The 13,283-nt window shown below is 30.7% G+C and overlaps 1 protein-coding gene across 1 annotated transcript; it reads right to left on the minus strand.

Moving 5' to 3' along the window:
* Nucleotides 1-288: 288 nt before the first annotated feature.
* LOC116770937 (uncharacterized) lies at nucleotides 289-11,275 on the minus strand. The gene is made up of 17 exons (XM_061520925.1): nucleotides 11,115-11,275; nucleotides 10,853-11,010; nucleotides 8,762-8,922; nucleotides 8,300-8,667; nucleotides 6,904-7,124; nucleotides 6,185-6,287; nucleotides 5,595-5,722; nucleotides 5,201-5,488; nucleotides 4,574-4,735; nucleotides 4,373-4,501; nucleotides 3,496-3,980; nucleotides 3,178-3,361; nucleotides 2,830-3,025; nucleotides 1,968-2,734; nucleotides 1,684-1,876; nucleotides 1,427-1,534; nucleotides 289-1,226 (listed from the first exon to the last, which is right to left on the minus strand). Exons 1-17 carry the CDS (start codon nucleotides 11,155-11,157, stop codon nucleotides 1,156-1,158), a joined length of 3,765 nt encoding a protein of 1,254 aa, XP_061376909.1. The 5' UTR covers nucleotides 11,158-11,275; the 3' UTR covers nucleotides 289-1,155.
* Nucleotides 11,276-13,283: the final 2,008 nt, after the last annotated feature.

Consider the following 13,283-nt stretch of genomic DNA (forward strand, 5'->3'; position numbering starts at 1 on the left):
AATTTTACAATAAAAAGTTCAATGGGAGAAACAGTAACATCTCCATTAGGTTATAAAATCACTATTGAGAGTGTTAGTCCCGTTGATAGCATCACGCGGGCATAGGAATATTTTATAAAAAAGGACATATGTACTCGTATATAATAATTCATTTATTTATTATTTATAATACTTTATTGCGTAACAGAATGCTTATATTCTTAAATAGTTAGGGTCTATATTTAAGCTTGTTGTCGTTGCGTTGTGCATGCTCTCCCCATGTGTATCACATAAAATAAAACTAGACTAGACAATTTATATTTTTAAATATATTTTATGATTATAAGTCTTTAAAGGTTTGTGTATATATAAATATTTGCACAAAAAATAAAGTTTATGAATGAATTTAACAATAATTGTGTCTGCTCATAATATGTTTTTCATATAATCTTGGTATGGCCTGTTTGCACTCATAATATGACATTTCATAGATTTCAGTTTTTCTATCGGTTTTATTACACATTTGAGACGTTTATCATATTTTATATTGGTGAAGGCCGTCCTCATTTTTTGAATCTACACCGACATGTCCGTTAGACCGTTAATGTTTTTTTTTTTTATTCAAATCTCGTTAAACTCAATAATTTAGGGAGGAGGTACAAACTTTAAATGGAGTATTTTTTTTAAGTATGTGCATATTTTTTAAATGTGCACTTTGTACCCGCATCAAAGGCATGAATTTAGTGTTACATGCACCACGCGAAGTATTAATGCCACTTTCCTTATTGATTCAAAAGGGCAATACATATTTCTTTAAGAAATTATATTAACCAGTTCTTGAGGTACCATTTGGAATGTCCTTATATACTACATAACTAACTCAATTTTTTTATTTTATTAGTAATGTAGTCCATTTCAGGGTTCCAGCATGATGACTAATCAACAAAAACACAAGTATCTCGTCTATTAAACATTGCTAAGGGATAGGGATGGGACATGGTGTGTGTTTTTACTTCTCTTTATAAATGTGACAGCTGTATTATTATAATATACCGTATAATTTGTGCAATTGTCAATAAAAAGGATGGTTGTAGAAGGATGTCTTGAGGTACACCCAATGTTATTTTTCTCTTATAGCTCTTTTTCTATTATTATTAAGATTTTGGTTCAAAGTGTTTAGTAAAACTTAAAATCTTCAAACTTTGTAGCACATGCAAGATAAATTTTATCAACGGTGAAAGGACCATCTGAAAAAAAAATAACAATGTTCTTTAACGAAAACATAATGGGGACGGTTTGCATGTGTCTAGCACATACACGTTATATGTGTTCAAGGCAAGTGTGACTAGGATAACAGTAGGATGTGGCGTCTACCATATTAGGGTACATTTCTGCTTATTATTAGGTGTAATTATATACTGAAAACTGATTTGGTATATAAAATTACCTATTTGAAACCATTCAGGCATTCCAGACTCTTTTCTTGTTGAAGCTATAGCTGCTCTCATAGCAAATGGCACTGATATTCCCATACATGTTGCAGGTTCACCAGATGCTATTGAGACAAAAAATCAGAGAAAATTTGTATAACTACATCCATGCATACAAAAAATTTGAAAACCATTAAGAAATATCGTTAATTAAGTAATTTAATCTAAAATTTTATTGCAATGTGAGGAGTTGGTTGGTTAAAGTTAGTTTTACCTTTAGCTCCTAAAATTTTCTCCGTACTGAAAGATCTTTTTCTGAAATAGACCCGAAAGTCCTGGGGAATGTCCCTAGGACCAGGCACCCAGTATTCCCATGTACGGTCCGTGAGAATTTCCCCATTTTCAGGACCATACACAATATTTTCGGTAGTCCAATAGCCAACGCCCATTATAAAAGCACCTTCAATCTAGAATTGTTAACGGGAGATGTATTATTGGAATACATAAAAACAAGGCAATAGGTATCGAATTCAAAATATATCACAACATTCAACTTACTTGACCGAGATCCAATTCAGGGTTAACACTTCTACCTACGTCTTCAATTAGATCAACTCTCATTATTTCCCATTCACCAGTCAGAACATCTATTTCAACTTCGGCTAGGGTTACACCATAGATATTATATTTCTGTTCATCTTTAGCACTTACCAAATCATGTACTTGTAAATCTACATTCATTTCATAAGCTTTTTTCACCAATTCCTCCCAAGATGGGTTATTCAACTGGTTTCTAACTGGTTCAAGTCTTCTAAGTAATTCTTCACAACATCTCTGTACACCTATTCCTATATTTTGAGACGTTATACTTCCCCCCGATCCAAAACAATTAGGTGCAATAACAGTATCATTAGGTTTGACTTGAATTTTCTCTATGGGGATTTTAAGAAAATAAGCTGCTATTTGTATAGCTTTAGTATTAATTCCCTGTCCCATTTCTATGCCTGCATGAGTTAAAGCAACAGTGCCATCATCGTAATAAACACACATATTCACCTCTAAGTATTGAGTTCCAATGGGATCCCATCTCAAAAACGAAAATCTCAAACCACGTTTCTTCCATCTATTTTCGTTATTAAATTTATCTACTCTTATTTTACGTTCCTCATATTGAGAATTAGTTTTCAATGTTTCAAGCATTTCAAGTATATCATTATATTTGGTTGTATCTAAATTTGCTAGACGAACATCAAGCGGATCTAAGTTCATCTCATAAGCGATTCTTTCCATTAACAATTCAGACATTGCTATATTTTCCAAAGTACCTAGACGAAATCAAAAAGTAAACATTGAACAATGTTTAAATACGAGTATAACTAGTGTCATTATAATATTAGTTTTAAATCTTAGCATAAGGTACCTGGAGATCTACACCAAGTATTCGAAGGAGTGTCTGTGATGACTTCATACACGTTATAGTTCCAAGTTTCACTCTTGTAAACGTTGTTATACAAACCAACGCCCAGAATTACGAGAGTTTCATTTATTACATAGCCATTGTCAGTATAGAGGTCATAATTTATTTTTTGAATTACTCCCGTCTTATTAACTGAAATCTGTGGATCAAATTTGTCAATTTTCCACTAATCCATGACAATTTATGAAAAAATTTAAGATATAATGTGTACACATCGAATACATCATTTTAATAGCTATCAATTATTACAAAATTCCATCCAATATCTATTGAGGGAAAGTAAAAAAGTACCTCAAAATTTGTAGAACATGGCAATCGTTTCCCGGTAGCTCTCATATTAGTACTAAGGCTTTGTATAAAACGACAAGGTCGATTGAGTTTATATGCAACCAAAGCACTTCCTAGAGACACTTGTGTAACTCTTGATAACTTGTAGCCATACCCACCACCCAAACGACGGACATAAATATCTATTCTGAAATATTTCATTTCAATTATTTAAGAGTATTAGAAAAATTGTTGTCAGAATATGATTAAATAATTTATTTAAATACAAAAAGTGTTTTGACGGAACTCAAGAGTTATTTGAATAAAAATTAATACTATTACCTATTTTGATCTAGGAGAAGAGCTCTTGAAATCACTACATGAACTGAATCCATCCATTGTGTTGCTGCGTATATTCTTAAACCTTCTTCTGTAGGATGTGTCACAGTAACCAAAGTTTCCATAGTGAAGGGATATTGTGTATAGATACTATGTTCACCTTTAATTACTTTAGCGATATCTGTACCAGCAGAAGTTGCGTTTATCGTTTGAAACAATTTCAGTTTTGAGGGATCATGTTTGGCAACCCTGATGTCGAGGACCGGATTCTTTATATCAGAATAAATAACTTGTACAAGATGTACTGCTTTGTCTGCAATGCTTTGACATTCGGCAACAATTATTCCAAGGGGCTGATTAAAATATTTAACTTCTCCGTTGCACAAGAATTCTTCATCAGCTCTGTTAAACAAATTAACAGCAGGTATAAAACTATTTCTGCCAGGGATATCTGCTGCTGTATAAAATGCTAATACTCCAGGCTCCTCCTGTAGATAATTTTAATTTTAGCAAAAATATAATATTCAAAACTGTTAAATATGATTTAAATTAAACTAATATATTTCGGATATACTATGCGAATTTTATTATTTTAAAACAGATATTTACATCTCGTCTGTCCGTGATCACGGTTGCTGAAAAGTAACCGAAACGTCGGGATTATGTAGTTTTAAGATAATAAGATTATGTAGTTTTAAGATAATAAAATTCGAATATTAGTTTCATTTAAATGAATAAAACTCGCGAATGTCTTAGATCTCAGTGTTAAATCTGAGTTTAATGAGCAATAATCAATTATTTATATATTTGTGAAATGGTATGAAATTTATAAATGAACATGTGCCGTTTATTATTTAGAGTTCGACTATAATATGCTTACCAAAGCACGACTAGCGTCAATATGATTAATTTTTCCCAGAGCCACAGTTGTTAAAACAAATGCGGCGAACACTTCTCCCGGAAGTCTTGGAACGTCTTCAGAATATTTTGCTTCACCGGCACATTGAATCTTGAATCGAATGGAAAATTATTGAGTATAATACATTACAATATATATAATTAAATGTAAACAAGTATTTACCAAACCATCCAGTTTGGGTATTGGTTTGTTTAGAGGCCACAGACTTGGATTCGTATCGAATATCTGAGTTCCTTCAGACACTGGTCTTGTTTTATGAATTTTGCTGGATCCAGATACGTAACGAGGATTTAATCTGTTTTGTGCGCATAGAGAAAGAAGTCCCTAAAATTATGGGAACGTTAAACATTAATTTATTGGAGTTTGTAAAACTATAATGTAGTAATAAGATAAACTAGTTGTAATCAAATTATTATATTCTAACAATATTTAAGAGGAAATGAAGTTAAGCAAAATTTCCTATAAGGGGAAAAAAACAAGTAAATATACAGTGAATACAAAAAAAAGTCAATGAACACCGAGTTGTAAGTTCCTAAAATGGGTTGTTTCTTTGAATTGTAATTTTTTGTTTTGTTATAGCCAGCTATCGGAACTTGATATGTGAATATACAGTTATCAAAAGTATCAATAGGTCAGTATAAATATATTTTTAATACTTGAAAACAGACATCTACATTGAGAGGAACATTTAAATTGAGAGCAATATTATTAATCTAAAAGAATAGTTCTACCCAGGTTAAGCTTGACTGTTACGAGTTCCAATTTACTGATCAACTCTATTTCCGTTACCTTGTAGAAAAGTGCTAAAGCTACTTGTCGCCTGTACTGTACAGAGGGATCTGGCAGACTTTCCGTAACTACCAGTTCTGTGTTAAGAACTTTTAAGGCTCCTTGCAACGTCTCATTCCTTAAAAGTTGTTTACCGATCAGATATCTTTCTGTTTTCCAAGATCTGGTATATGATGGTGAGAGTCCTCCGTAGACAATTCGGCTTTCTAGAACTCTTTCATTATGATCTACTTTATAAAGAAACCCAGCATGGATAAGAGCATGGGCGTTTTGGGATCGCGGCGTTATCTGAAATATTTTTTATGTTTACGGCAAATTTATACTTCTCACATTATTGAGTTTGTTTAAATAACAGTCAAATATGGATGGTTTTGAGAACTTCCTAATAACTTACTTTGAAAGTTACTATCTTATGTTCAGTACTCAGCGGTGGAAGTAAAACATTTAATAATATTTTTCCATGCATATTTTCTGAAAGGAAAGATTGCATTGTGATGATCTTTAGTTGGTTGCGACCAGTCTCTGAAACAAAGTATATTATGTTTTCAAAACAATAAAAACATTGCGATGTTAATTTCAAAATATTGCTAAAAATTATTTCTAGGAGGCGGAATAAAAGGAGACTATTTAAAAGTAGTTTATTATATTCTTTGTCTTTTGATCTTTAATAATTTTCTTTTTAAATCTAATAGCGTTAAAGTTAACGAAAGACAAATATAATTTCCTAATAGACAAAAAGATTTATAACATTGTTTTTTATTTTATCCGACGTTTCGGTTACTTTACAGCAATCATGTAGTGAGATGAATAGGATGAGATGAACAGTTTAGTATATAATATGTACGAAAATCTTAAATTTTGTTAAATTTTGAAGTTAAGTTTTAAAAATGAAAGTCATTTGATAAATAAAGTTATTTATAAACAGATAAGCGACAAATACAATTGAACCCATAGTGTTTTGTGATGTGCGTAATAAAAACTTACGTATAGTTAACTGAGCTCCGATTGTTTCGAAAAGTATGAAAATGTCGGATTTGAAATCAGGATGCAAATTTTTTAGCATAAGATTACCAGCGATTGTTGCATTCTAAAATATAAAATAAATAAATAATTGTATACAATTGGGCGATTCCGTCGATTGCATGTCTAAGGTGAAATCTTGCACATTTATATTAAGGTGAGTTAATTCCAAATGGACTGTGGTAATAAATGTAGCATACATATTTATTACCACAAAAATTAAAGCTAGGTGTCGTCATTGTAAATCCAATACTCGTTCTAATTCCCTCCGAGACAGCGGAAGATTAAAAGAAAAAAAAATTCTCCCTTTATAAACTCTTATGAAAAGGGGTCGAATTTAAGGATTCGCTGGGAAGACTACGTGAAATAAATAATTTCACTCTAAGTCCGATATGTAGGAAGGATTGCTGGGTGATAACCTTATTATTATCTTTTAATTCATGATAGACTTCACTGATAGAAATCTTGATGAGGGGAGAAAGCGTTATGAAATCTTAAACTATCCTTTCCTTTTTTCTCTCTCTCTTACTATTTCTATTGTGTGATAATAAAAAAAGTAATCCTCAAACTAAATAAAATTTTAGTTCACTTAAAATATTTTAACTTAATTTTATCAAGTTATGCACAAGTATACCTAACCATCAGCTTATAAGTTTTAAATAACTAATAATAACGATACGTACGTTTCTAATAGGAATATGGGCAACCTCTTGTAAGTGTTCGTTTAATATCTTGAGATATCCAAAGAAATTGACCCGGCCTACTGTATCGAATATGTTTATCAGTTCTGTGAGGGTCGTCGCTCCTCCAATCACTAAGTTTTGGTCTATATAGTGTTCTCTCAGCTCCTTGACATCATTTACATTTATCAAAACTCTTGGATATTCCAATATTGGATACACACCTGAAATATTAAAAAATGGTGTATAATTTGTTACTTTTATCCGTTTGTATATAATGCCTAAACATTTTTATTTTCTCTTTCAGTATACTTCATGTAAAATTAAATAATCAGCAAATTATAAATGTTTTTAACTAGCTGTAATTTGAAAACGTCAAATTATTTTCTGTAGACATCTCTTTACATTATTCCCCAGAAAAGGTTATTTGTTTGAAGTAAACAACCGCAAGCATATCACGGTAGGGTCCATGTGCAATTAAATATTTCGTTTTATTTAATGACCGTGAATTAAAGCAGATATAATTTCCTTCTCTTGTGGTATTTTTTTGTTATCATCACAATATATATACAACTTTTTTATAACCTAATTTTATTCTGGATATTCATTTATACATCTTACTGTTACAGTAGTTTTTGTGATAATCAGGTTTAAGGGAGTCTAAGCTGAAGGTTGATCCAACCTAGAATGTCAAGTAAACCTTTATTTACTTGAGCTCAACGAGCATCTCGACTGTGGGAATGACTAGCCTGGGAACTGTCCTACGACTCATTATGATTGTTGTGCCTGATCACAGCTTAACGAACAATCCATTAGTATTGGATGATTTCTGTCGATCCTATACTTATATTCAGCGGAAATAAAATAAATCCTGATTGACTTTCTTCTATAATATGCACTTTAACTTGTGCAAATTTATACTCTTCCTTTACAAAATATTTAAAACACAAAGCCTCGAGTTGTAGGAAATAGTACGTAAATTGCAATTGTAGCTAGTTAGTATTTACTATCTCAAAATATCCATTCAAATCAGTACGACTATAGGTAAAGGCGGGCCGGTCCGGCTTTTTCCCCATGTACATGAATTATTTGACCCAAATCCTCTAAAATCTTTTATCGAAAATTAGTCTTACCATGACTATCAATTATGAGTTCGTTGTCAAATACAATTTAGATGATATTTTTTTACTATATATGGTAGTCAAATTCTTGTTGATAGTTAAAGTTCAGTAAAGCGGTATGAGAAGACATGTATGTAACTATTCTATTTTCAAACGAGATATCAGTAAGATTAAAACTTGGACACCAAACGTTAATATTGCGATCGCGTGAAGTCTTGACTAGGAATCTCCAGAAAAAAGGCGAAGTTATTTTTGTAAAATTAAAGAAATATTTTTACCTTTTCCTGTGTTACCGGCCAACAACATATAAGATTGTGTACCCTTTGCTTGAAAAACATCAAATATATCAGACACACATGTTGCCTTAAACCAATCCCTATTATCATTTAATACGATGTGTAACATTCTTTCATTAATTTCATTCTCAGTTACAAAACACCAATCAGATTCGTCACAACTATTCTTCGCACACGGTCGACCAGACTTTTTACATATTTCTAGGTCCTCGATATCTAATATGTCGTGAGCATCTGAAGCGAACTTCTTGAACGCGTCTAAGATGGGTCTGTATCCAGTACACCGGCAGATGTTGCTTCCAAATGACTGCTCTACTTCCAACATCGTCGGTTTTTTATTTTTTAAAATACTGAAAAGGCACAAAGTTATCCGTTTTATATTTACCGATCTGTGTCATTTAATAAATTGAGTTTTATTCTTCTGTTATTAAAGTTTAATTTCACCTGTACATAGCCATGACCCATCCTGGACTGCAGTAGCCACACTGTGTGCCGTTGTTCTCAGCCAGTGACACCTGAATTGGATGGTAGCCGTGCAGACGATTCCCGATGCCCTCTATTGTTGTTATATCCCACTCGTTACATGATGTTATAGGTACCATGCACTAAATTAAAACCGTTTCTTAGAGAATATAAAATAGAAAAGGTAAGTTTTTAAAGTGTAGTTTTATATTATGTTTTTTTTAATTCCTTTTATTAAACAAAGTTTTGTGGACAAAGTTAACGTCTAGCGATAAGATCTCCTTATATAATAAGCAATGATATTTTAACTCTTCCGTTTTGTTGATTATTTTTGTGATGTACACAAATATCTACCATTATTAGCAAATCATTTACGATCTTTAAATTATTATGATATCGGAATGACTGAATCATAATAAACGTGATATTTATATCTAATTAAAAAAATTAACGAGTTGGAAACCGCTGGATCCGGTTTTTGTACACACCTACTTATAAAATTTGTAACCGCAATCAGTTTAGGGTTCCGTAACTAAGAAAAATAAGGCCCTTCTTTCAATTTTTTATTTTATGGTTCAACATTACTTTTTTTTTAAACCAGAAAATTTTAAATTTATAGCTGAAGAAAATATTTATCTGTATCTACAACATCTGAAACGAAACTTGCTTGAAATATAATATAAAAATGTATCTATTATTTAAATATTATATAAATATTAAGCTAATTTAAGTTAAAACATATAATTTAAAATTGATAATCTGTAAAGATAAGTCATAAATATTTTATCAGATATTATAAAGCATCTGTTCATTGATATGTAACCCGTTTAACCGCTTCTGAGATTGTCAAAGTTATTATAATTTTCCCACAAAACAATGTTTCAATTTAAATATTTTGTGATTGCACGAGGTGGCATATCAATAGTTTTAATCTTTCAATTATGTTTTGTTATGTTGATTTGAAAAAGAAAAACCGGTTTAATGTTTTTTTAATTATAATCGACGTCACTCAAATGATTTTAACTACAAACAATCAAATGAAAACTGTCAAGGAACATAGTTTTGTTCAAATGTGTACTACTAAGACTACTGAATTAATAGTTATTACGAATTACCAAAATAACAAATTTTCTTAAATTTTACATACTTTTATTCAGATATTTTCTTTAAGGAGAAAATTATGTTACGATTTAAAATAATTTCTTGTATTTTATTTTCTGTAATTGTTATTTGCAATACGTGCATGGCCACACAAGTATAGTTTTAAACAACTGGAAATTTAAGGTATTAGTACTATTGCATACTAAATGTATAAGAATATTTTATGTGACATAGTATTTATTAAGTTTAATTTTAAAAAAGTCAAAATTAAAATTAAACTAGGTTTCTCAGATAATATCCGATTCTTATTTTAGGAGGTTTTTGTTTTTTTTTTTTCACACGAAAAAATCGTCGATATATTTATAAAAAAAGTCGTAAACTGAAACCGTTTAAAGTTTTATAAAATACGCCCAGAGTCATAGAGATCTTTGATAAATAGGTTAATTGCTTCTAGGAAATCTGAGATAAGATTATGAAAGCTAAAAATGTAATAGTTCAATACACTCGTCTAATAATAAAATGTTTTCACTTTTACTTTGAGAGAATTACATAAATCATTTTAATTATATAACAGTAATAGTTGGAGCACGTATGTTATAGTAATATAAAAATTAAAAAAAAATACTTGTACTCTTTCACCGTATCATAAGAAATGTTTACAATTTATACAGTAATTAATGTTAATTACATTAATTACTGTAAAAACAAACATGTGTTTGGAAGGTGCAGTTTCTAAATGTACCTCATATTATAATTTTAAATAAATAGAGCTTGACTCCACTGGTCATTGCGATGCTAAATAAAGAAAAAATCTTCACGACCACCAAATTCATTTTAAGAAATCGTCATTAAATTTATATACTATAATTAAAGCAAAAGGACATGCGATCAAAATGTCATGAAAGGTGATACTATACTTAACATTGGACGATAAAAAGTTGAAAGTTTCGATGAGCTTTTAAATTAACTCACAGAGTTGACTCCTTGGGATTCTCCTCCAGGATGTTTTGTGACGTTCACGATACAGGCTCCACATCCTCCCTCCAAACACATGTATTTGGTACCGCGCAGCTCCAAGTGTCTCCGGAGATACTCCAGCAGGGTTATAGAGGAACTCACCTCGTTACCAACTACAAGTGGTACACAACTTACGATATATAACAAGAGATTTATTGCTAAATATTGTCGAGAGCAATAATAATTTAAAGCTTTCGATGTCAACACATTTTTTTACCCGAGCAATGCACTCCGTTGACTCTGAAGTGAACTCTATCCATGACCGTCGATTTCGTCTGACTTCATAAAACTGAGTGATGTGGTCGTGCCTATGCTCTTGTATTCATTATGAGTAGAAAGTTGTTTGTGGTGCTTCAAAATGTTATATTGGTCTGATTTACTTTTCTAAAAATTTTACAATAGTAATGTAGGCCACGGTGTAAAGATGTCATCAATAAACATATATTAGTAATGATTTAAGTAATTTACACATAAAAATCACCTATTAATTAATAAAGAAAAACTGTAAGACACTAACTAATTTTATTCTCAAATTCTTGTGATTATCAACCAAAATTAATAATCATATTAACAATCGAGAGTTTTTTTGGGGCAAAACTAATATACGTTGTAACACATCCCGTCCGATCTTATTAAACATTATGATATGTGTTGATGTATTGATTTATAACTCGTATATTTTTCTGTAAAGTAACCAAAGACTTCCAAACTGGTTTGTTATCGGTAAAATCAGCATTACGAATTTTTTGTTGATTTAATGTAAATATTTACAGCGTTTTTGTTGTTTCAAGGTTATAAGCTTATTTTTCTTCTCTAAGCTAGAGATTAAAGGCTGAATAATATTAGAAAAATAAAGTGTTTAAAGAAATATCGTCTACGTGTAACTTCTGTAAGACGTACTAAGGCTCTGTTTATATACAGCTAATGTATTTGAATTCAATTTTTGATATTTATTTTATAGGAAAAATATTTATCTAAAAATTTAACTCTCGGAAATAATTTAATTAATAAATACTTTTTAGTCCTCAAATTTGTGGAGAATAGGTATCCTGTGGATCTGAAACTGAAGTTCAAATGTAAAAGAACTTGAACATTATAAAGTTTTTTTAAACATATATCTACTAAGAATTTTATCTTTATATTATTTAATGTCTTACTAACATAGTTATAAGCCTTATTAAAAAAATATACAATTTAATGTAATGTAATGTGTCTATGTAACTTGAGTAATATGAAATAAAATTAAAAAGAAAAATAAAAAAAGGTTTAAATTATAAATTTGGCTTTCATTATCCTATTAAATAAGCTATTGGGGATTTAAGTATTACATCTTTAGTAAACCCACTCATACTATAGATAGCTAAATATAGCATCTTATAGGGATATTTCATCATAGGATCTACTTTTAAAACAAACAACAAAAGCAATTCTTATAGAGTGCTATTGTTCCCTTGGCACAAGAACACTAAGTTTTTTTTTCAAAGTTAAACAGTCGTTTACAGAAACTAATGTTTTCGCAGCGTCCGGTTGAAAAAATCCTTCATTCAAGTTCTCACAAAAAAAATGATAAACAAATTGGTAATTAAAAGGAAAGCCCTTATTGATATTTTGTTTTCTCTTACTCGAGTCGTGATAACACATAAATGTGAAACGTGATGAAATTTACACGACTTGTCTGTATTGTGACATATTGTGTCTCATATTTACTTATGCGGTCTATTTAAATGTACCTTATTTACTATGACTGGCCTGATTCGTGTGTTATGGAGACAATAATATGTGTGTCTTCATATCAATATAACTTTTGTTAAATATATTCTATTCGCTACATTTGAATGTTTCATCTATATAGAGGTGAAAAAAGCGAAGTCTTTCAGTATAATAACAGCACCTTTATCACTATAAAAAAGTCGCTTCCACTGTCTGTTCTGTCCTGAATTATACTTAGATATTTGAAACTTTAATTTGATTTTGAAGAGGTTTTTCGAAAGATACATTGATTCAAGAGCAAGTTTAATACGTATAAGGAAACGGTAACAAGTTTTGTTGTCCAAATGATACTAATATATGTGACGAGATGTGAGTGCACTCACTCTGCCCGTGATCACGGTTGCTGAAAAGTAACCGAAACGTCGGGAGTATGTAGTTTTTAAAATAATAAAATACGCGTAGTATATACGAAATATTTAAGTTTCATTTAAATGAATAAAACTCGCGAAAATCTTAGATCTCATTAAGTTTTGTTGTCATTAATGTGTGTATCGTAAATAAACACATTTTTTACATTGCAAACGATAGCTGGTATAATGTACGGTGGAATTACATGTCCTGTATAATGCTACTTATGTCCTATATAAAGTATGTGTACCTCTAAAGGATAACCTTT

This window comes from Danaus plexippus, chromosome 7 (assembly GCF_018135715.1).
Source record: "Danaus plexippus chromosome 7, MEX_DaPlex, whole genome shotgun sequence".
In the NCBI taxonomy this organism is placed as follows: domain Eukaryota; kingdom Metazoa; phylum Arthropoda; class Insecta; order Lepidoptera; family Nymphalidae; genus Danaus; species Danaus plexippus.

Excerpts from the sequence above, each read along its gene's own strand:
- LOC116770937 (XM_061520925.1), bottom strand. The coding sequence starts at position 11,157 with ATGGATAGAGTTCACTTCAGAGTCAACGGAGTGCATTGCTCGG. Across the intron at positions 8,923-10,852 it reads AATCCCAAGGAGTCAACTCT|TGCATGGTACCTATAACATC; the intron begins GTGAGTTAATTT and ends GTTTTAATTTAG. Across the intron at positions 4,736-5,200 it reads CTTTAGCACTTTTCTACAAG|GGACTTCTTTCTCTATGCGC; the intron begins GTAACGGAAATA and ends CCATAATTTTAG.